The following is a 23,762-nucleotide window of genomic DNA, read 5'->3' as shown; positions in this document are numbered from 1 at the left end:
TCCCGCCCCCGGGGGTTGTTTTAAAAACGTGGTTGTTTTGCTTGTTTCTTTCTGTGTTCAACCCACCGCAAAGCATCATTTTGCGGTGTCGTTGAAAGTTTAGTTTTGACTTCAGACTCGAAGAGGCCAAAATTGGGTCGCCAGAAGGACCATTAACCTATATTTGGTACAAAGAAAATGGAGAAATTTTTTTTAATAAGCTTAATTTAAAAAAATTAGAGAAATAATGTTTTAAGATTTTAATAAAGAAAAGATGTGAGATAAAAGTAATAAAAATTAATTAAAAAAATTTAACCTTATTTTTTAAAATTTTTTCAATTGAGCACGTTAAAATTTTTCCTCTTCTCCCTTTCTCTGCATTTCTCTCCCATCAAACTGACCCTTAATTAAAGTGGTTGCATCCATAGTAAAGTCTAATTTTAGCTCACGTTTGCATGAGCTATTTCCCTCAATTTTTTTAAGATATGTCGATGACAACAAGGATGAACTTCTCGTCGCAATCGGTTCTTTAATGAATTTATGATTTTTCATGTCAGTTCTTTATTTTTCATTCAATTAATGATGGAGGTTACAATCTTCAGAATATAGATATCAGAATGACCAATTTTTACGCGCTAATCATCGAACTATCGGGCGGCGAGAAGAGCAAACCGATTTTCCCGCTACAATCCCGTACACATGGAAACCTACCATTCCGGTGAGGAAGGCCTTCATTGACTTTCAAAATTGCGAGAAATTATTATTATTTTTTTTGTGAATAAAGATTGCGAGAAATTATTTATTACCAGCATAACGTTGTTAAGGGGTTCTACGGATAGGACTCGGAGTCAAAAGTTTCAGGAACTTTTCTGAAAGACCAATTAATTAAAAACTTTTTACTGAGGAAGGGGCTGGGCATTTCAATATCTATTATTGGTAGATTGGCTGGGTGTGTCTGATAATGGATTGATGGGCAGTTGGGCACGCCATAATACCACGAAACTAAGATCCCTTTTTTTTTTTTTTCTTTTTTTTTTTATCCGTAAGGCCTCATAGATCGAGATTTAATAGTTAAGGATTGCTCAAGCCTCAAACTAGTGCGCTCTTTGTTTTTTTTTCCACACTCCCTATCATCACTCCCTCCCCCCACAAAAAAAAACAAAACATATTTTTGGTGCGGGAAATTCCTCCAGACAGTTCTGAGTTCCGCAGATACGCGAGTAGCTGAGCCTCGCTTTGTTTCTATTATTCATTAAAACTGGTAAATACCCACTTGTTCCTCCTCCTCTCCTCTCCTCTCCAACCTCCTCTTGGTGTCTGGGAAAGTTCAGTCAATCCATTCAGACTGTTCTCTTCGGATGACTGGTCAATAACAATGCAACTCACTGTTGCTTCCGTGGCTTAATTCCTGACGATCGTCGATATATGCGGCCCTTGCCGAGATTTTCGGGATCCACCGATGAACCGCTGCTTCCAATTGTTCCCCTGCCTCGCTGATCCTGGTGCGTTCCCAAACCTTCATTTTCTTCCTTCTTTCGTTACTTCGGTTGTTGAGAGAGGCGGGGCGCAGTTCACATGGCACTGGAGAATTGGGTTTAATGTGCTCATTCGCTCTGCATGCTAATGGCTACTTCCGTGGCGCTGCCTATGCTAAATACTAGATACTCTGGCTGTTTGTCATATTTATTCCTTAATTTTCCGACATTTCTCGTTTTTCTTCTTTTCTTTTCTTTGATCTGAGCCTTGTTTTCCTGATGTAGCTCGGAGGTCGTCGTTGTACTTGAAGTTGGCCTTGTGACGATCCATCTGGTTTATGGGGCCGTTCTCTTCTTCTTATTTGATGGTGCTTTGATAGAAAGAACTAGGAAGGAACCATGGTACGCTTATTCCTCTCTCATTGGCCTTTCGTGTTAACGTTCATAAATTGAAGCAAGATTCCTCGCAGTGTTGCTGCATTTAATTGCAATTCCATGGATTTAGTTACTATTACATTACAAGTTCAAAAGCCAGCTAATTAATATTCACATGTGAGGCTCCAAGGAGAAGCTATGCTATTAAATGTAAACTTGATTTTCTCAATTGAAGAGAAAATTTGGCTGTGGTATAGAGTATTCAAAATCAAAACTAGAGCTGTGACATGCATCACAAGTTAGTTTGGTTTTGAGGAGTTAGTCACACTTTAAACAGGCAAAGGGAAAATGAACAGTAGAAATGTTATAATCTGTCTACTCACTCAGTTGTTTTCACAAGTCATGGATAAAATTCTAGATCTAAGGATGCCGTCTATGATGTCTGTTCAACTTGCGGCTTGCTCTTGGGAAAAATTGGCAGCAATCTTCCTAGTACAAGTTATAACTGGGCCTTCTGCTCACTCGATAATCAGTTTTGACGAGTGGAATAACACATTAAATGTTTTATTGTGGGATGATTAAAAGGTCTGATTAATAATGCATCCGTCTGTGTTTTCGAAAGGATGTGAACTATTTTTTGTTGTTTCTTATATTTATTTCTCCTTTCTTTTGCATAACCAGTAAGGTAGGAATATATTCCTTCTTTGATTCTATCAAGTAATTTGAGCATTTGGTGAGTCTGATCTATTTTATATCCTTTTAGTCAGTCATATAGACAAAGTCCTCTCATCCGTTTATGGTTTTTTAACCCCCTGTCAGGTACACTGCCTTATACTTGCTTGCTGCTCCTCGCGCTGCTACCATTAACACTGTACTTTGTTACCTCCATTTCCTCCCCAGGGTAAACACCAATGTGAATCGACTTCCTCTGGATGAAGCATAAATTGGATTTGGATGAGGATCCTTGAAATTTATAAACCTGTCTTCCTGACCTGACCTGTTCCTATTGCCCCCCTTTTGTGTACAGCTATGTCCTTGATGCAATGGCAGCTTTTAACAAGGCAAATGCAGTATACAGAAGGACATTTATAACCTCAAGGTAAGCGGTCATCCTTTTCCCCCATCTTCTAAATTTTATTGTTAAAAAGAAATATCAAATTATGTGTAAAATAAATTTCCATTTATAATGTCATCTCACCGTCACATTGAATTTTCTATTGATGAAGTAAAGTCAACCTGCTTCAAGCAAGAATGGAAGCTTTCTTCATACTGTTGATGAAAGTCAGATGGGAAGAAATGATGCTGGAGGTAATTCAATGGATTGGGCAAAGCTGGTGACAGACTTGTATCCTCCTGGAACAGCAATCAGGTAGGTGAATATTTCTCTTAAATTATTTATGCTTTTAAATGCCTGTTACAAGTAGAATATATTTTTAATGGTTTGTGCTTATTTTTTGTCTCATAAAGCAGAACCAAATCGGTGAAAAGAAGTCGGATTGACTTGTCTAAAACTGTCATAATTTTGAAGGAAAGTGAATTTCGTGTCCAATTTATGAGGTGTAGGCCTCCTTCCATGATGATCTTATCATGCTTGATTTTGGATCACCTCATGTTTTGACTGGACATAAGTCCCGATCCTTAAATCAAGATTGTTCATCCTTCACCATACAGCGTTAAACAGATAACTATAATTCTCATTTCACATACCTTGTATGTGAATGAAGGTGCACAACTAGTTTTCCAACACGAGAGATGAAGGAATCCAAATTTATTAGTTTTATTCATATTGAAGTTCACCGAGTCATAGTAGTGTTATTATTATATGCTTGTATGCATTATGCTAGAAACGTTAATAAGTCTTCAACTCTCACAAATCGTCATATCCCATAGACAGTTTGGAGTCAATATTAAATTAAATTTATTGGCACACGGAACAGTTTGCATTCAATTAGGGTTCACAAAATTCACACAGATTATCTAGCTTCCAGGCCATATTTTGGGTCAAATTTGCTGTTTTCTATCATATTAATAGTAAATACGTCTTATCAGAGGACTTGCAATATTAGTTGCCTGTTAATTTTGTCAATTCTGTATATGGTACAAATTTATCAAATAAAGAGAAATTATTGGTAACGTATCACAATGTTATTTATGGCGTCCACATCTCTTCACAGAAATTGGACATGCAGCTACTGCCATGTAGAGCAGGTATTATCAATAATGTCTTGTTTCGTGCTTTATGATATTGTATTATTCATTTTACATTTTTATCTTTTCCAGGAAGCATTTTTGGGTAGTGATGCTGTGTTCATTTGGAGAATTTTGTAGTTGAAATAAGCAACTAATTTTAGATCATGTCATGCCTTGAAGTATCTTTATGAATAGTCAAGTACAGCCACACAATACAATCATTGTACAGTTGTTGTTGTGGCAAAGTGTGCACTGTGCATAAATGCCACATGTATCTCTGGTCTGCACAACCATCAAGTTTAGGTATTTGTTTTTTTAGTCCCTGTTCATCTTACCTTGTGAAAATAAGAAGGAAGTTTAATAAAATTTCGTAAAATGGAACTTTCAGGTCAATAACTTATACTTGGCTAACTTATTGCCATACTGCCAAAAGTATTACTATAGAATCTGGGAAAATTCTGGAATATATTTTGTAATGTTGGATATGATGCTTTGGCTAGAAGCCTGAGAAAGTACATATTTTAGCACTTCCTAAGAGGCTGATTATCTTTCTCTGCCTGCTGTTGGACTGGTCCAACAGCTTTTTTCCTGCACTGTATGAGCTTTTGGCATGTTTGATGTTTTCTTTCTACATTTTTTTATGCTTCTGTTGGCTACCACCTTTCGGATTCTAATGATTTGACCTCTTCAATTTTGACTGTAAATAATTTTGTTGATGAGTTATATGCAGCCACCTCGATCAAAGCATTGTCATGATTGTGACAAATGTATTCTTCAGTTTGATCATCACTGTGTTTGGCTTGGAAACTGCATTGGCCAGAATAATCATTGCCAATTTTGGTGAGTCTGTCATGTTGAGATATACATAACTCCTCATTTGCATTCTGTCATCAAGTCTGTTGTAGAGGAAGTTTTAGGGGGATTATTTAAGTGGTTTTGAGATCAGAAATTTAATTTAGAATAAGTTTTTATTTTGATGATTTTATTGATCATTTAGAATATGTGGATGAAGGACTAATGGTGTGGGAAATGCTAGCGCCTACCAGCAGAAAATTGTCAGAAAGATGCATTTGTTTGATTCATATCCACAATGAAATTTGTTGCTGAGAATGCAATTTGGACTTAATATCCTTTTTTTTTTTCTCTCGTGAAAGTTGGATTTGATATTCATTTCCTAATATTTAGTATGAGATTGACCCCTATAAAGTGTGTGGATGAGCTGGGATATGCATACTAAAACAAAGTATGTTGTCTTTTCATGTTTTGTTTCTCTGAATGATCAACGTAAAAGGAGAGCATATTTTAGAGCAGTACAATATCATTCACTAGACTCCAGCGCAACTCTGCTGACCCTATTATATACCTAATTACCCTTACTATTCCTGATTCCGATGGGCCAGTGAACTTATCTGTTATTCTGTTGTGATCTTTGTTTTGGAGGAAAGTTGCTGTTTACTATGTATGTCAATTAAAAAACAGTTATATTTTGAGCAGAAAAACGAAATCTTGCCTGATCAGTTTCTGATTTTATAAATAAAAGTTCTTTTCCGTTTATTGCAAGAAATGTTGTGTGAAGTCAACATCTTCTCCCCATGAAATATATTGCGTCATTCCATGAGTTGCTTTTTCTTTCTTTTTTTTTTGGTAGTTTCATATATATCTTAGTGCAAATATACTACTCTCTAAGAAACTATCTGTTCTGTTAAAATAATTTAGGTGGTACCTTTGTGGTGAGACAGCACTGTGCCTCTGGACTGCTGTATTGTATATTTCATACCTGAAGGCTCACATCGTGAGGAGTTGGTACTGTATCTTTTGAGCTATTTTATGAAGAAGCTGAAATTCATAACAGTCCATTTAGATCCTTGCTCGCTAGAGTCCTCCCTTCTGAAAAGAGAGAAATCTGATTTAATTAATATTGCCAGTGACGTATCTTTTCTTTCCCTGTCATTATACCTTCAGCAAAAAAACAAAACAAAATTAAAAAAAAAAAAGGAGGAATGTGGAGTGCTTATGCAGTTTGTGTTTATCTGAAAATGAAATCAAATTCTAACCTTATGATGCTGTCAGGTGGAAGGATGCGATCGTAATACTGCTCTTAATCATGCTGTTTATTTCTCTCATCTTCCTGGTTCTTCTACTTCTATTTCATAGGTAACAGACTTGATTTATCTGATGTTAAGTTTTCATATTCTGCAACAGATTGCTTTTCACAGGTCTTTGGTCCAGTTCCTTTCCTCTGAAGTGCTGATCTGTTTCTTAGTTACTGCTTTTAATGATTTTTGCTTCTGTTTTATGTTTGGACTGTTGGGCAGTAAATATGCTGAATCGATTATGAACATACTTTGTCATGTTTAGCATGTGTCCTAGTCCATACTTGGTTGGTTATGATTGTGTAATTGGTAGGATATTATTCTGTAATTATGAGTCTTCAATGTTTCGTATCATTCTCAAGTCAGAATTTAGTACCTACTTTTTTCAAGGGTTTCCCCACCCTCTTTCTTCACATGGGGTAACAGAGGGATTTTTGTCATGGACTCTTAAAGGAGGGAGGAAAAAGAGTAAAAATTCAGGGAGAATGGAAATTTAGCGGGGTAAGAGAGAAATGGGGTGTGTGTGTGAGTGAGAGAGAGACTGAAAAATACCCGATATCATCAAAAAGATTTAACATCAAAATAACCATAAGGCTATAGAGCCCTAAGTAGTAATAATGCTAATCTAATCCTAAAAGGTTTGATAATAGATAAATCCTAATAAATCCTAAGAGAAAAGATAAGATAATACAGTAGCTAATTAAATGTTAAAAAAGCAATCTAGATATCCTGAGAAAATAACTTTAAATCCTGATTCTCTTAAATTATCTAAAGATAAAGATAAAGAAACATCCCGTTTCCCATAAGTAACCTTAATGAAGGTGACAAAGTCTTGGGATATGGTCATATGGATACTGAGTATGATGTCCAAACCATAACTTCTTATCATTGGCCATTAAAAACTACTTTTTATCAGCTACTAATCATCAGTTACTTTTGTTGGAATTCAACTCATGATGTTCCAAATGTTGATTAGCAATTTGATACGAAAACGAAGAAAGGGACATAAAAGGAGAGGATCAGAGAAAATTAGATTAAAAGAATCTTCATTAATCTACATACTTCTTCTCTGCACCTCTTGGTATATCTAGAAAAAGTGGTTGGCCAAACAACTCCGATTGACTATCCAATTAACTTCCTAACCTCCTAGTTAATTTTTTTCCCTCTTGTTCATAACAATATTCCCACTCTGAAAAACCCCTGTCCTCAAGGGTGAATATCACTAAAATAGAATTTAGATTACATTCATTGAAATTTGTGAAACCAGACTCAAGTAGTATGTTCACTAGCTTCCCCCAACACCAACACTTAGTAAGTTTAGAAACATCTGATGCACAACCTGTTGATTTTGACCCTTGCATCTCAAAGTTTCTACCATACCCATGCAAAGGAATGACGAAGGAATCAGTACTAAATTCCCTCCCTTGCATCTTTCTTTTGAACCCTTTGCGAACTCCCTGAATGGTCATTTTACTTTTACTAGCTTTTGTTGCTTCTAATTTTCTTTAATGGGCTAATGGCCACCCAATTTGTCAATTAAAAATGAAAAAACCATGGGTGTTGTCCAAATTTCTCAATCATTTGCATCGCTGAAAATGAGTGTGTAAGATACCGCGAGTATCGCTGATGTTTTCTCTCTGGGAGAATTACTTAAGTCCCAAAAATTTAAGATAATTACTAAAAATCTTAATGACAAATAAGTATCTGAAACATGTTATTTCCTAAACTTGTCATTACAAGCTGCTCAATTGTTATAGGACTTTTTAGTAAATATGTTCCTTCCATGAGACCTTATTGTGATTCTCTCTTCGTCTTTTTGCAGCTATCTTATTCTGACAAATCAGACTACTTATGAACTTGTGAGAAGAAGGAGAATTTCTTATCTAAGGTTTGATGAACCATGCTCCTCTATTATTTTAAGTATAGTTTATTGAATATATGAGCTATATGTATGTTGATGCTTTTTAAATTCCAGCTGAAAGATGTTAAATGGTTAGATGTCAACATGCTCGGGATAGATCTGGTAAACATCATTGTTTTTCTTTTGGGTCTTCAGGGCGATTCCGGAAAGAGTGTATCCATTTAGTAAAGGAATTTGTCGAAATTTATACAACTTCTGCTGTGCAAGAAGTGTGTACAGTTTGGAAGCACTGCCTAGCCCTCAAGAGATAGAGGAAAAGTCGATGCCCTACACATGCAAGGATGTTGTAACCTGTCGTTGTTGCTGATTTTGGGTCAATTGTTTTGCTAGAAGAATAATTCCGTGAAGTTCTTATTTTGTGCTGGAATGCGTCGATGTGCTTAGAGAACAGATTTACTTGACGCTGTTGGTGTTGGGTCTAAGATCGTCTATTTCTTTTTCTGCTCTTACCCATTCTTTCCCTCTTTTTTGGAGGTGGTTGTTTTCAGGTTTAGTTAATGCGTAGGTACAGTGCCAGCGTTTCTGTGAATGAGATGAGTTCCGCTGGGTTTTAGACTGCAGTCCCTGTAATAGAAAGTTGCGTGGAGGGAAATTGCGGGGTTGTCATCCTTGTTTATTTAGGTGTCTGATATACAGTGTTCTCGATTTTTGACAGTAATTTATGCATAACGGTTCCTAGGCGCCAGAATTTGTTGTCGATTTTATCAATTTTTTTCTAGGAAAATTGATTATAGTATAAATTTTAAATTTAGTTGGCCAAAATTTTTTTTAATTTAATCATAGGAAAGCATTGCTCTGTGAATGCAGAAGGAATTGATTGTTCATTAACATAAAAATTTTATGAAGTTATATTTATATTCATTTCATATTTTATGTTGTTTATAAATATTTTTCTTAATTTTATTATATATGTTTAGAAATTTAAGCAGCGAATGATGTTAAATCATTTATGCACCTAGCATAAATATCATGCGAGAGCCCCGCGAACAGCCTGGAGCAAACGCCATGGGCACGGCTTCTTCATCCTCCTCTTGTGTACTGTGACTCCAGGTCGTATCGGAAATGAGCACAACCGCTGATCAGTGATCACTAACCCTCGAACAAATCTCAGACATATCTTGAGGATGATACGATATTGGTATAGGGCCGTCGGCATGCCTTCATTTAATGGAAATGTCATCCAATCCGAATGACCATTAATTAGTTTGTTTTAAATATTCTTTTAATTATTTGTATTAGAAAGTGTCTCATTAATAATTAGATTTTTCCTTTTTAATATGTGCAATTTAATGTGCTATTTAATAACTAATGCAGGAATTTTAAGTTGCAACTTTCAATTTTTCAACACTCAACTAGCAGTACTATTTATGTGTACGGTTGTCGTGTTGTAGATGACTCGCCAAAATCTTCCTTGCGATTCTCTGGTGCCCTTCCTGCTTGCTCTTTTTCTGAAAGATTCTTAGATTTCCTAAAAATTAACACAAAATATTTGCGGTCTGCGTTTACGTGGGAAAGACAATTTATACACACCACGGGGTAATAGTGCTGTGCCTTTATTTTAAAAAATATCAATATCAATTGATCAGGGTGCACTTGTCTGCGCATCTGCTGGATATCTCTTGACAATTCAGTTGGTAATACGAGTTGGACTAGCAAGTCAACCCACAAAAAAACAGGTTGGAATTAGCTAAAAGTTAATCCGAAAAATTCCAACCTGCTGGAAGTAAAGCACCGTTCGGGGAACAAAATCTAGCCATCCAGTGCATCCAACGATCAGGAAGGGAAATACAATGCACAGCTCCGACTCCAAAATGCAATCATGGCCGTTGGTGTGGGAAATCGTTGCCGTCCAATGGGAAAAGGTGGGTTCATCTGGACGAGGTGCGAAGGCTTCGGCCGAATCAGAGGGGGTGCTCTCACTTGCAGCGTTGTTGCTCTTGTAGTTGCACCCCAGTTTGTGATGTGCCTTGTTTTCTAGCTGGTGCCCTCATAGAGGCCCACTTCTGGCCCTCTCGTAATCTCTCCAGAAAATTAATTACTACCACGGGTTTTAAATATAAAAATTAGTTAACTAATTTAAATAAATTAAGAAAATATATTGAGCTGATTAATTTATAATAAATAGATATTATCTTTCTTAAAATATTCTTACTAATCAAGTTTATTGGCTAGAATTATCATTATTAGAAGGATTATCTTAAGAAAAAATAGATCAATGTGAGAGACAAAATAAATTGGGGTTTTATATTTAGAATCAAAATAAAAATCAAACAAAATCTTATATTAAGAATATGAAATAGTACTCCTTCTGATCCTAAATATAAAACCTATTTTGTAGTGTAAATTACACTATAAAATAAAATAGGTGTTATATTTGGCACCTGAAGAACAGTACCACATTAGGCTTGGGTGCTTGTTGCTGTTCAGATGAGGGGACACGGAAAGCAGAGCAGGAGCCATCAAGCTGGTTCGCTGGAAACAAATAGACGGCCAGGATCTCTCACAGTCAATGGCGGAGTCTTCGTTGTGTGTCGTCTTTTTGATCGTCAGATGCATTGGAGGGCTACATTTCCCTGCTGATGCACCGCGGCTGTGAGATACTCCTCATGTACTTAATATAGGACTCAATTGTTGAGTTAGTTTTAGTCCTAAATATAAGATCCATTTCTCATATTTATCAGTTTTCCCTAAATTACCCCTATAGATACTCCCTCAATCATAATCAAGTACAAGAAGGAGGGGAGGTATTAAGAAAGGGGATTATAGTGTTTTAGGAAAAACGTGTCACATTTCTTATAATTAACTAACTTACCTAACTTCCTTAATCTAATTAAATTAGTTAAATGGGTCTTATATTAAGGACCGGATGAGTAATTTTTTTTTTTTAATTACCCACTCAGTTGACCGGAGTTTTATTCCGACTATATCTTGATCTTATCAGTATTGCGTACCTGGCCGTGATGGGTGAGTCTCCTAACAACGATTTCTGCATATGTTGAGGTTCAAACTCGAAACTTCGCTTAAGCGATACCAAACCACTTACTACTTAGCCAATCCTTTTGGTGGTTGTGAGATATTTAACTCAGGGCATAGTGGTGTGGAAGCAGTTGGGCCGAATGCAGGGCCAACTGTGATCAATGTTCGCCACAGCTTCCCTCTACTCCTCATAAACACGTGGCTCACGGATCCTCTCCATCTTCTGTAATCTCATGCCATGTGCGGTGCCCCATTTACTCTCTTCCTGCTGTCTGGCGTGCCCGCCCCGCGACAGTCATCAAAGGTGTGATTTTACCTTATCTTACGTGAGAGTTACAATTTTACCCGTGATTTCTTTTGCAATTTTATTTGTGATTTAAAAAAAAAATTTCGTGCAATAAATCGCATCACAATAAAAGAATCATGAGTAAAATTATACTGTTAAAAAAATAAGATATTAAATACACCTAAAACAAGCTGGTCAAAAAAAAAAAACACCTAAAACAAAAAAATCAGAAGAACTCCCAGGCGGATGGGAGGATGGCAACCCATTCCTTCAGCGCAGCAAGAGAGCGAAAGCCCCAACAATGATTGTCATTGCTGGATTCTATTTGTTTATGCAAGAACCATAAATTAAGCTAACCAATACCTGCCCCGTTTTTGCGGTTGACTTGAATTTGTATAGTTTAGTCAATGGCTCCATGCGCTCATAACGTGAGCAATGTTCTATTGTGTTTTCCACTGGTTGCATGCATTGTTGGTCGGTTTGTAATATTAAAAGGCAAAGTTGTGTATCACTCATAAATCTTTGTACAACTATCAGGGATAATCTACAATTGCATCAAATTGCAAGTGCTTTCTTCTGTACCTATAGAGTTGATGCACATCCTGTAATTATATATAACTCTTCCTCATCCCAGCGAAACCGTATTCAGAAAGCACACCCGATTATTGATGAGATGCCTGAACAAAAGCCCCAGCCCATTCTCCAGCTTCTCAATCGCCGCCACCAAATCCTCCAGCCTGCTGTTGGCACACTGGATCTTCTGAGCCACGTCCGCATCCTGCGCGGGGCAACTCATCATCAGGTTATTAATCGCGGAATCCGCCTTTTCCAGCTCATTTAGTTTGCCCTCTTCACTGTCACTCAAGAGTGCTCCTTTCTGCATCAATCTCGACAACAAAGCCCACTTGCTATTGGGCTTTGATCTCAGGACCGGGGAACACAGGAAGCTCAGCAGATGATAGAAGACGGAGCCGGTGACCAGGCTTGCTTCCGTGAGAACTCTGACGACCGCGGAGAGATGGGCGTTGAGATCCAACGGCAGAAATGTTTCAAACGACGCATCCATTTGTTTTAGCAGCAGAACACATTTTGTGGAACTCTTCCTGGCATTCTTTCTGAGATTCCAATACGCGGAGACATGAGCATCGAGGATGCCGGAATCTCCCAGCTTTCTCCTTCGCAGAGCGGATTGAAGACGACGGACGCCTTCTTCCATGGACAGAATGGAATCCCTGGTGGTGCCGAGAATGTCGAGGAATCGAACGGGACAATCTAACAAGTCATCGATCCATTTCTGAGGGTGATGCTGAGACAAGGCTTGCTGGGTGAGAGGCAACTGGAGGAGATCGTCGAGGGACTGATACAGGTCGGCGAGGGCAGAGAGAGCGGAGCAGATGGAGTGGACGGAGGGAGAAGAAGAAAGAAGAGATTTGAGGGAGCTGAGGCGGTCTTCGACAAGGAGGGTGGTGGGGTGAGATCTGGGAGGCAGACTAATGGATCGAAGCCTGAATTTGGAAGGAAGCTTCGGTGAAAAGGGAGCCATGGAAGATGGGGAGATAGCGGTGGGTTATACGGGACTTGTAATAATACATAGGGGAGGGAAGCGTATTGGAGAAGGAGGAGGAGGAGACGAGAAGGATCCACAAGCAGAGGCGATGGCTGATGGGCAACAATAAACGTGGAGTGACTCTATATACAAAGGAAAAAACATGGGAAGGGGGTCCCTTGCAGCTGTGGGGCCATCCCCTCAATTAAAATAAAGATGCCAAAGCAGTGTTTGACCAAAAAAAAACAAAGAAGCAAAAGGCAGCGAGATAGAGTCGTGAGGTTCTGGTAAAAAAAACAGAGAGAGAGAGAGAGAGTGATGAGGTCGCATCTGCCCCCCGCAAAACATCCATCCCTCCATCCTCTGCTTTTTATTCCGTTATTATTACTGCAATAATGGAATTTAAATCCCCTAAGATCAATTTCATGTATCTCTGAAAACGTGGCTTGTGCATGTGATTTAATAATTACAAATAGGAACCGCAAAATACTCTTTTGATCCTATTTATAAGACAAAAAAGAATATAAATTTTAATCCTATTTATAGGACACCGAAAGAAACTTTTTGTATAGATATACAATTTTACTCTTTATTTATTATTATGTTGACTTTATTTATATATATAATATAATGTGTATTAAATAGAGACAGAGTTAAAAAGTTATTGAATTTTAAATTAGAGTTAATGAAGTTTAAGGTTTTTTTTAGCTTTGTGTGAAACATATTAGAAGTGACTTATAAATGAGACTAGAGGAATACATTTTAAGTTTGAATTTCTTCATTATTTATAACTTATCTTTTAAAATTTTTATTGGAGATTTCACTGAACTTAAATCCATTTTTTAGATTTAGGCTGTTTAAATAGAAACCAAACCATAATTTTATAAGTAGTTTTAAAATAATTAAGTATGTAAGAAAAGTTTTGTCTAGATTTACATGAAATTATTTTTCAAAAGTGTTTTTAATGAAAAGCAAATACCCTAATCTTCTTTTAAAGAGAGGGAGGAGGGTTGCCGAGTCTATTTCAAAGCATGCGGTGCGTACGGTATTTTTTAAATTTGTGAATGATTTGTAATTATTATTATTATTATTTCCCAAAAAAATGTGGGGAGAAGGGTGGAGCTCACCGTTTATTAATAATAATAGGAATGTGAATTGAGCAACAAATGCAAAGGGCGATCCATGCCCTCTCGTCATCTTGAAAGCGGACGGGGAACCCCCTCTCCCAATTATTTTAGGACGGAATACATCCGAAACGAAGAGAAACCGGAATAAATCTCTTGCCCTGTTGTCCTCGTCACAGAGGGCTTAAACAACATCAAAACAATTTCTCTGTAAATCTCTCTCTTCTTAACACGCTACAACGATGTGATCTTAGTTATAGCGTGACAAAGACAGCTGTTTAACATAAATTAGGATCTTATAGTGGTTAATATAAGGAAGAACACAATTTCTGAATTTTATTTTCTTTTCTTTTAAGGGAGATTATCTATCTCCCCCCCCCCCCCGGCATCTCTTTATCCTTTTCATTATTAGATTCTCCTCTTTGGCTTATTGTCTCTTCCTATTATCATTATTATGTAACCATGCCTTGTCATCGCAATTTCTTATTCGTTTATTTCCTCACGAGAAGACCACGGAGCTTTCGAAATAAATAAAACATGGCCCCTGAATATGTGAAGGCCGGCAAATTAAAGTATTGCCATTGTGTTGCGATTTAATCTCTTCTTTTAATGGAAAATACAAAAAAAAAGAAGAAGAGTGAAGTTATGTTGGGCCGTCGTTTTTGTTTTGTTGTGGGATTCTCCAATAGTGTTGCTTTTGTAATTATACATACGGCCGTGCGCTTGTTACGCGGCAGAGCCAAGACTTAATTTAAAGGTCGGGGATAACATATGCACAACACACACACACGTTTTTGGCATAAGAGCACACAATACATGTATAAACATATAGAAGCAAAACAGATGGGGTAAGGACAATAAAGAGTAGGATTTAAGAAGCAGAGAGAAGGAGACAAAATATCTTTGGATTGTTGGCTTTCGTAGGTAGGGCACTGTGCACCAGCTCCAAATGTTGAGCAGAAGCCACCCACCACCCCGCCTTTAAACGTCACTCTGACTAGTACAGATTTATGGGGAGGTGCCATACATTCTCTTTGATTTTAAATATAAAAACTAAATGATTAACTTGTATAAATTAAAAATTTTAATTAAATCAGTGTATTCATAAATAACATATATAATATTCTTCTAATATATTTACATTAAAAAATCCCGTTCTTGTATATTATTTTTCTAAAATATTTATATTAAAAAAATCCCGTTACTGTGTCTACTGTGTAATAAATAGCAACAATTTAAAAAATAAAAAAAAATATATTAGAGTCTTGTTTTTAAAATTACTTAACTAATCTTTGTATTTAAGAGTTGAGATTAGGGGGAATATCTCTGTCATGTTCTCCTCTTCTTATTATTCGATGGGGTCCACATGTGTACCGTGACGCTTTTTTTCCTTTTTCCCCGGTGATAATATGGGTCGTGACGCTTTATTTGACAATACGCAATCCTTTTTCGCTTTTACTTTTTTTGTTTTTTTGGGGTTCATTCCAAGATTGATTCTGGAGAGGTGCTCGCTACAGATGTATGGGTCTCGCCTGCCTGATTCTGGACCGGTGTATCCGCTGCTATGTTGTTATTTACATCAATCACTTTTATTTTTTCCCCCCGCATATTAAAAATTGTGTTAACTTAATAAAAATTTTTGTTTTTATTCTTACTAAAAAAATATTAAAAAAATGTTATACATTTTCTCTCACTCATTTTCTTCCAACTATTTAATAGGGTAAAATTGAAAAAAAAAACATTAATTATCTTATAAACGGTTTGTATTAAGAAATAAATTTTTTTCCTATAAATAACTTGTATAGTAACAGAGTGTTATAATTAAACAACCCAAAAATGATGCTTACTCCATTGAATTGAGGAATAATGTGAAGAATAGACCAATACCACGGGTGTGGGCGCCATACGCAATGTGGTTTTATTTATTTATTTTTGTTGTTGTTTTATGGAAATAAGAGGTGGCGTATGTGATAATAAAAACAGAGGAGAATTAAATAGGCAGAGAGCATGCCAGCACGGAGGTGCCTTGCTCTGAGCGAAAGCAAAGTGGGGAAAGCGTGAGCAGCCAGGAGCTTAAGGTGATCCCAGCAGTCACTGGCTGCTTGACACGTGCACTTTTCGTTAACATGATGGTGCCAGGATCTGGGGGCGTTGTGCGCCATGTCATCTCAATCAATACCATTATTATATTACTCATTCATTGTTTATAACTCAAAATTATTACTCCTCCGATCCTTAATATAAGACCCAATTCTTGAATTGGTTTTAGTCTTAAATATAAGATTTATTTTTCATATTTATCAATTTTCTCTAAATTATTATTATGGATACCCTCTCAACCATAATCAAGTAGAAGAGGGAAAGACGTATTAAGAAAGATGATTATGATATTTTAGGAAAAATATGTCACTTTTCTTATAATTAACTAACTTACCTAACTTCTTTAATTTAATCAAATTAGTTAAATGAGTCTTATATTAAAGATCGGAGGAGTATTATTTTTTGGCCCAACATAAATCAAATTCAATCTCAATATTCTTTCCCGCCTACGAATCAACACGCACACGTGCGCACACAAATTTGTAGTTTCTGAAGTCGCAGCGGTTCTTTTTGGACTACACAGAGCACATGCATGCATGGATGCCGATTCATAAATCCAGTGAGTTTAATGGAGGAGGCCCATTTTCTCCAGCCCAAACCTGGCCTATTAAAAAGCCCACTCACAACGACCTCATCAGGAACAACTAGGTCCCCATAAAGGCCAACACATGAAAAAGAATTGCATTTTCATATATTTATTTCTAAGGTTCCAATCATAACACGACAGATATTCATATTATTTAAAATATGAATTTTACATATTTTAATTAACTATTTGATGATTTGATCGTGGTGATCGGACGATCTCCCGTGGCTCTAGATTAATGTGGTACGGCTAGGGGTGGACGCAAGTGTGAGGTACTGCATTGGCATTCTAAGCAGCGTTTCCCGCTAGCTGAGGAAGCCGGCTGGAACTATTCCTGCCAAAAACAAGGGACCTACTTCACATCCTAGGAGTTAGCAGGTAGGATGGAGTCCCCTCTCTGTCTGTCTCTCCGAGTTTCTACTACTAAGCAGCACTTCTGCTATTCAATCATAGGAAAGTAGCTACCAATCTTTTACAAACTTCCTCCTGAGAAAGATCCCGCGTTTCCGCGTGAGATAGTGTTACTGACACATAAGGCTTCAGCGTGCTTCTTTCATTCAGTCACACAGGGGGACCAAAGGAAGAAGTGTCCAAGTGCTTTCTTATCTTAAAAAGAAGCCAATCCAAATCAGTCTTTTTTCTGAAGCCTTTGATTCTCTTCTGCTACTACTACTGGTGGCCATGCCTTTGAATTCTGTCCCAATTGAGGGGACCTCTGCGGGAGGCGAGTCCTTGCCACCTGGTATGATCTTCCCCAAGCTCCTCATAGTGCTGCATTCTGAGGTAGTATGATAGTTTGCTGAAAAGTCAACTTAAATTTATCCTTCCTGCAAAAACTTAAATGGTAATTGAAATGATTTATTTTATTTTCTTGAACTTCTTCGGTCATTAGTTTAATTTGTGCGCCCTGCTGACATTTGATCCGTATATCACATGGTCCGGACCAACGATTGAATCCGTATAATTGAAATCCTCCATAGATTAAATGGCCAAAATAATCGTTGCGTAAAACATTTGATCCAACGGTCAATAAATATCGTTCTCGACCCGTTATGCTTTTACAGCAACCTGTGCATGCATTGTGGCGTTGGGGTTTTGACCCTCTCTGTTTCCCGAAGTGAATTCACTGGTCTTTGTTTGTCGAAAGAAGAACAAAACTGAACTTGTAATGAGTAAGACAAGAAGCAATTATCGAATGCTCTCCATACATGCATTGATTCACGAGGGACCACAATCCTTCTAAAATTCGGACTCCATGATCACTCCGAGTTTTACAAAAGGCATCAATACAAGATTCCTCTGCTCACTGATTTAATGAGACAGCATGTTCAGAAAGCACACCCTGTGTTTTACTATACACCTATAGATGCAATCCAATCCGCCCTCAATACCATTCATGTTATCAACCAATTCCTCCAAAATCCTCTGTGCTTCGTTGTTTCTTCCTTTCTCTATGAGGGAACACAGGGAACCTTCGTTCGTATTCCTCTGTTCCTTCTCCGATGAAAATAGTCTGGTTGGCTTTAGCTTGGAGATCAAGGAGGACCCTTTCGTTTTGAGCCTCGGTGTCGACAAGAACACGAGAAGAGAACGTAATGCGAAAATAGTGATGGTGCCTGCTTCTTTTAGAACTCGAGCCAGAAATATCAGGTTCTGGTCTTGACCCATCTCAGGAAAGGGGCTAACTTTGATCTCCGTTCGCTTCAGTGCTCCGAGTTGTTTCGCTATCTCCTTCTTCGCCTTCTTCCTGAAGCTCACATAAGCAGATATGCTGCTTTCAACGGTAGAATCTCCTCGTCTTCTTCTTAGAGCAGACTGAAGTGTTTGTAAATGTTCCCTGAGAACCAATAATAAATCCCTTGCAGCCCCACATGCATCTAACAACGTGACCGACCCACCCAGTGCCTCTTCTACCATTTTCCCTTGCTGGTATTTCAGAAGAGCTTGTTGGGTCTGGGAATGTTGGAGGAGTTCCTCCATGCAACTGTACAATTCTGAAAGAACAACTAGATCAGTCTGAATCGTCTCCGCTTCCAAATTGCTGGAAACAGATCTCTCCTGACTTGGCTTTAAGTGGTTGAAAAGTGCTTGAACTCTCTGGCATGATGGATGTATTCTGGTGGGCAGACTAATGGACCTGACTGGCTGATGGGAAGAGGGAATTCTGGAAGTGGGTTCCATCTTTTTTCTTTGCTACTGATAGAAAGTTGCTACAAATGCCTGAAATGACAGTGATGGTTCGGTCTATATATATAGGGGGAACACGTTGAGAACTTAGGAGAATTTAAACTGTGCCACTTTTGTGCTTGCCAACTATTTGGTGTAATGTGCATGTGAAGGTAATGTGGACCTCCCTACGTTTCTGATGGCTTTGTAACATCTTCAGCCAGCAATCAGTTAACTTTAGTTTTTTTATTTTTATTAATCACATAGCCATAAGATGGGAGTACCAGCGTGCTTGTTGAGAAGTGTGGTAAAGATACTGAGGACGTAAACAATGGATACAGCGCATTGCTGGTATATGCTTTGTTGCTTCCCCTTACCATCCATCAATAATTCCATTTTCTCAACCATGCCTCAATAGTCTAACATACCTTTAAATGATCATGTGTATAATTGAATTTTTTATCATAATAGCTGCTAAAAATTCCAATTTATGCCTTCAATCAAATGATTTGGGATTTAAATAATCCTGGCTTGCTCAAACATTGTAGTGGGTCAAGGCCAAAAGTTCGCATCACAAGCCTGGAATCTAGGCTTGCTTCAGAGTTATCGAGGGGACAATTGAGCAATGTTCCGCTCAAATTGCTATTGTTTTTGGTCAAGTGGCTGCATAATATGAAAAATAATGGAAACCATGAGGCGTTGTGATGGCAGTACGTTCGCTGTTATTGGGGAGACAAGGTAGCAATCGATACAGTGCAACATCTACATTGGGAATTGTTATGTTATCCTTACTAAAGCATTACAGAATAGATGTTCTGTTACTTGCGTTGCATGGCCGACTTGTGCCGAGAGAAAGGCTCCTGAAGGAACCAACTCAAGAGGGACAGGGGTATGCATTGGAATCACATGATTGTTGTAGGTGAGAACTTGATTCTCCTTGTCTGCTGCAATTTTCTGCATGCATCTGTACGTTAAAACCACATTATGATTCAAGATCAATGTACCTAGGACACCGGGTTAGGATTAGAAAAGTAAAACTTAAGCTTGTTTCCTCTGAAATGTTGAATAAACGATTCTCTTGCACCCCCATCACGTTATACTGCCTTACTCGGGATTATTTTAATGTGTTTTTGGTTTTTTTCTCTTTTTTTGGGGGGGGGGGGGGGAATGTCATATATGTATTAATCTTGGCTGCTTGTAATGCCGTCAGTAATTAATAACCAAGTTTGCCAAAACTGATGCACTGTCTTTGTTTGCCAATTAATCCAAAAGATGTCATGTTGTAGCAGTAATATAAACTTCACGAGACATCAATGATGTCATTAGGTAATTGCAAGCCAGAGTGAGCTCGTTGTATTGTTCTGTAGTGTACAGTGTACTGCTGAGATAAGACTGCCGTTTTTGCAGAATGCATCAGACTGTTTCGTCTTAGGAGGGAAACACAATCGTCATCTCCATATGCTGCATTATGAACATCACATGCTGCCTCCTTAGTTTAGATAAAGAGACAAACTCTGTGCCAGAGAATGGGTGTGAGCTGGTTGGCTCCTCTGGCTGAAGGCAGTTCACCAAATGATAGGCTTAAGCTTACGCAGAAATTTTGGTCCTTTTGTTATCAGGCATTTTTTCTTCTGGTTTAAATGCTACAGTACGGTACTAACACTAGCACTTAAAATCTGTTTCATTTGGGGGATCATGAGATGTAAACTCAGAACGATAACAAGTTCTTCTAAGGCCGGGGACTATACAAGTAGGGGAGCATCGGGAATGATAGAACGTGATTTTTTTAACATGTACATTTGCGAAGCATGTGTGGGGGTCAGGGATGCAGCAGAGAAGAGAAAAGGTGGCAAAGCTGAAGCTCATCAGGCATTAGTTATTAATTTAAGATTATAATTATAAAATGCGAATAAAAACAAAAAGAACGATGCTGGCGGCAGCTTGCATTAACTAGCATGCGAGTGACTAACTGATGGAACTCCGATAACTATAACCGACTTTTATTAGATTCACGTTCCATGTGGGTCAACCCCTCCCTCGTCTTAGCGTTAGATTATTCAGGTTCCTCTCCCTAATGATACAGTGACATGGCTCTGATACAGACTTAATTTATTAGTAACTAGAATAACTCCCTTTCCAAATCCAGTTATTTTAAATAACAGAAGTAAAGTTGAAAGGGAAAAATCAATGTAAAAAGCACAAAATTTAATAGATGGACAAAGAAGTTGCCGGAGGGAAAAAATAGGTGCATGATTCCTAATCTCCCTTCACAAATTTTTTGATATGCTGAGCGGCCAAGGCCATGTGCCCTCCAACTCCAAGTAGGAGGAGGAAGAAGAAGAAGAGAAGAGCGGGGAGTTTGTAAAACCGAAACCTTAAAAAAGGGGGGACCACATGAAGCCCATGTTGGAGGAGAGGTGGTTCACGTTTTTGGGCAACCACAAGCATGTCTACCCGTGAGTCGCATGTGATCTCGTGTCATTTATTTATGCCTTGTCGTCTAATAATGATCAAATTATAACCCTACAACTTCATTAACTATTGTTTTTTCCCCCTAATCAAGGAACAGTTTGCCAACACCGTTATTATTATCTCTGGATGCCTGCTTATTGTCGGCAAAAAAGATTGAAAAAAAAAAGAGGGCCTGCTCATCATTATTTTCCTTTCTTTAGGTGAGCGTCAAGAGGGCCCACCGTTTCCGGACCCTTAACCCTATTTCCTTCATGCTGTTTCATGTATACTACTGCTAGCACTCTGCATCTTTTCAATTGGATCATCGGATCAGCCCATAAAACGATGGCCCATTAGTTATCATTGTCAAATTAAAAAAAAAAAGGTTAATATGATGTTTGGTTCTTCTACTTACCTTCATTTTGATTTTAGTTCTTATAATTTTAAAGTATAGGTTTTAATCTCTCAAGTTTTATTCCGTTTATGATGTTAGTCCCCGTAATTTAATAAGCATTTGGGCCTGAAGTTAACGGCATTAAATTTGCTGGTGTGTCACTAATGCATTTTATTTTGGTGACATGGCATGCTGGGTGTCCAAGTTGACCGGACATGTCATTTTAATTTTTAAAAAAAAAGAAAAAAGGAGGGGAAAAAAAAAAAGCCATTGTCTCCTTCACGAAATCAGAGTGCCTTCTCACTGTGCATCATCATCATCATCATCTCACTTTTTGTATGTAGTTGTCGTAACATGAGGAGCCAAATGTCAGCTCAATCTTAGACTCATTCATGATCTCTCCCTCATCACCGTCTCGTTCTGCGGTGTGCTCCTCCACTAGATTCGTGCACACAATGGAGTTCATATGCCTGTAATATAACATGGACATTCCGGATTCCTCAATCTATAGATGATTGATAACCTAAAGGACAAAAATTTAAAAAGAGAAATACTGGACGGAATGTCATGATTTCCCAAAGAAGATAGTGGCTTTTTTTTTTTTGAATTAAAATCATATGCTCCGTCGGCATGCTATGTTAGCAGAATAAACAGAGTTAGTGACACATCGGTTAACTTAACATGGCTAGTTTTGAATCCAGCTCTTTATTAAACTATAAAGACTAATGTTGTAAATAAAGTAAAACTTAAAAAATCAAAACTTATACTTTGAAATTTGAAATTATAGTGATAAAAATCAAAATGAAGTCAAAGTACCAAACCTCCTATTAACCCGACATGAAACCCCCAGTTTGATTCGAACTTCAATCAAATGCACGAAACTCCATGATGGCCCCCAAAGAAATATTAGTTCCATCCTTGTTGTTTTCATGCTTCGCGTGATAACTACGGGTTCAGTTTCTCTCCTCTACCCTTCCCGTCCAGTCACTACCCTTCCCAGGCTCCCTTACCCTTCAACGACGTCGTTTGGACCTATTCAAATGGCGCCCTTCACATCGGTTTCAAGTTCCGCTGCACCCTTTCGTTCTTTTTCGCGCGTCCCCCTCTTCTCCCAGCAGCACCTCCGTTCCTCAGCCATCGAACACCTCCGTTCTTCAGCCATCGACCCAGACTTGACTGAATTTCACGCACCCCGTTCATCTTCCTCTAGCAGCCCGGGAAAGTCGAATGTGCTGTGCTGGTGGGGAAGAATTTTGAGAGATTCCAGCAAGGGGGTCTAGATATGGGTACTGCCTAAGCTGTTCTACTCAGCACCCGCAAGCATAAAAATCGTACATCTCATGCACTCAAACCTCAAAGCCGCAAAGAATTTAAGGTCAAAGCAGCATTTTCGAGGATCTTGACAGATTATAGATTGTTAAGTGAAATAGCGAAACAATCATACATATTAATCGAAGACGGAATTTTTAAAGTTCTGCCATGAGAGCAAACATAAGAATTCCAAATCTTCCAACTAGTTTTCAGGTTTGGTACAAATGATTGTGTCAGAGACCCCTACTTAATCTCAAAGGAAATAGGAAACAGAGCATTGCTCCCATGGCTCTCTTTTCCATGTTCTCCTCAATCTGTATATGTGTGTGTGTGAGTATTTACATATGACGATAGATTAAAAAAAAAAATTAAGAGAATGTGGACTCAATTGTTTATAGTAATAACAAGCCTTTTATGATTTTTTTAATTATATAACTTGATAACCTATAGTGGAGATGGAGAGAAAGAAGGAACTTTGTCCTATATGTTGTCCTCTGGCCTGAACAAAATAACAAAAGTTCATCGAAGCATAGAAGTTTTGCCTGAAAATCTCATATGGCAATATAAAAATATCCACACTAAAATGTGTGGCATCAATATATGAGTATGTAGTGTTCGCACAGCTGAACTAATTGTTCATGACTTACTAAAAATCCTGCTCTTTTAAGCAAAACGTGGGCACAAATAAAAGATTAAAAGGTGTGAGATTATAGACTGACCCCAACTCTTCTTGTATATAAATACGACACCGTAATAGAATGAATACAAGTGAAAATTATCTTTCGAAGA

At 37.9% G+C, this 23,762-nt stretch overlaps 2 protein-coding genes and 1 pseudogene across 2 annotated transcripts; 1 reads left to right on the top strand and 2 right to left on the bottom strand.

Annotated features, from left to right (window-relative positions):
- Positions 1-1,394: 1,394 nt before the first annotated feature.
- On the top strand, positions 1,395-8,780 carry LOC114750797 (protein S-acyltransferase 10-like; annotated as a pseudogene).
- A 3,003-nt stretch (positions 8,781-11,783) lies between these two features.
- Positions 11,784-12,862, bottom strand: LOC114750834 (uncharacterized; the record flags this gene model as incomplete). Its single annotated transcript, XM_028939459.1, has 1 exon — positions 11,784-12,862. A coding segment is annotated over one exon (942 nt), but the record flags the coding sequence as incomplete, so codon positions are not given.
- A 5,028-nt stretch (positions 12,863-17,890) lies between these two features.
- Positions 17,891-19,030, bottom strand: LOC114750815 (uncharacterized). The gene has a single exon (XM_028939426.1). The coding sequence runs from the start codon at positions 18,830-18,832 to the stop codon at positions 17,963-17,965; it is 870 nt and encodes a 289-aa protein (XP_028795259.1). The 5' UTR covers positions 18,833-19,030; the 3' UTR covers positions 17,891-17,962.
- Positions 19,031-23,762: the final 4,732 nt, after the last annotated feature.

Source organism: Neltuma alba, unplaced genomic scaffold (genome assembly GCF_004799145.2).
Source record: "Neltuma alba isolate B1F8T4 unplaced genomic scaffold, ASM479914v2 tig00006653_pilon, whole genome shotgun sequence".
Taxonomy (NCBI): domain Eukaryota; kingdom Viridiplantae; phylum Streptophyta; class Magnoliopsida; order Fabales; family Fabaceae; genus Neltuma; species Neltuma alba.
The sequence above is the reverse complement of the archived record's forward strand: the minus strand, read 5'-3'. Positions and strand labels throughout refer to the sequence as shown.

What these genes read in the sequence shown, in the direction of transcription:
- LOC114750815 (XM_028939426.1), bottom strand. Translation starts at nt 18,832, where the DNA reads ATGGAACCCACTTCCAGAATTCCCTCTTCCCATCAGCCAGTCAGGTCC.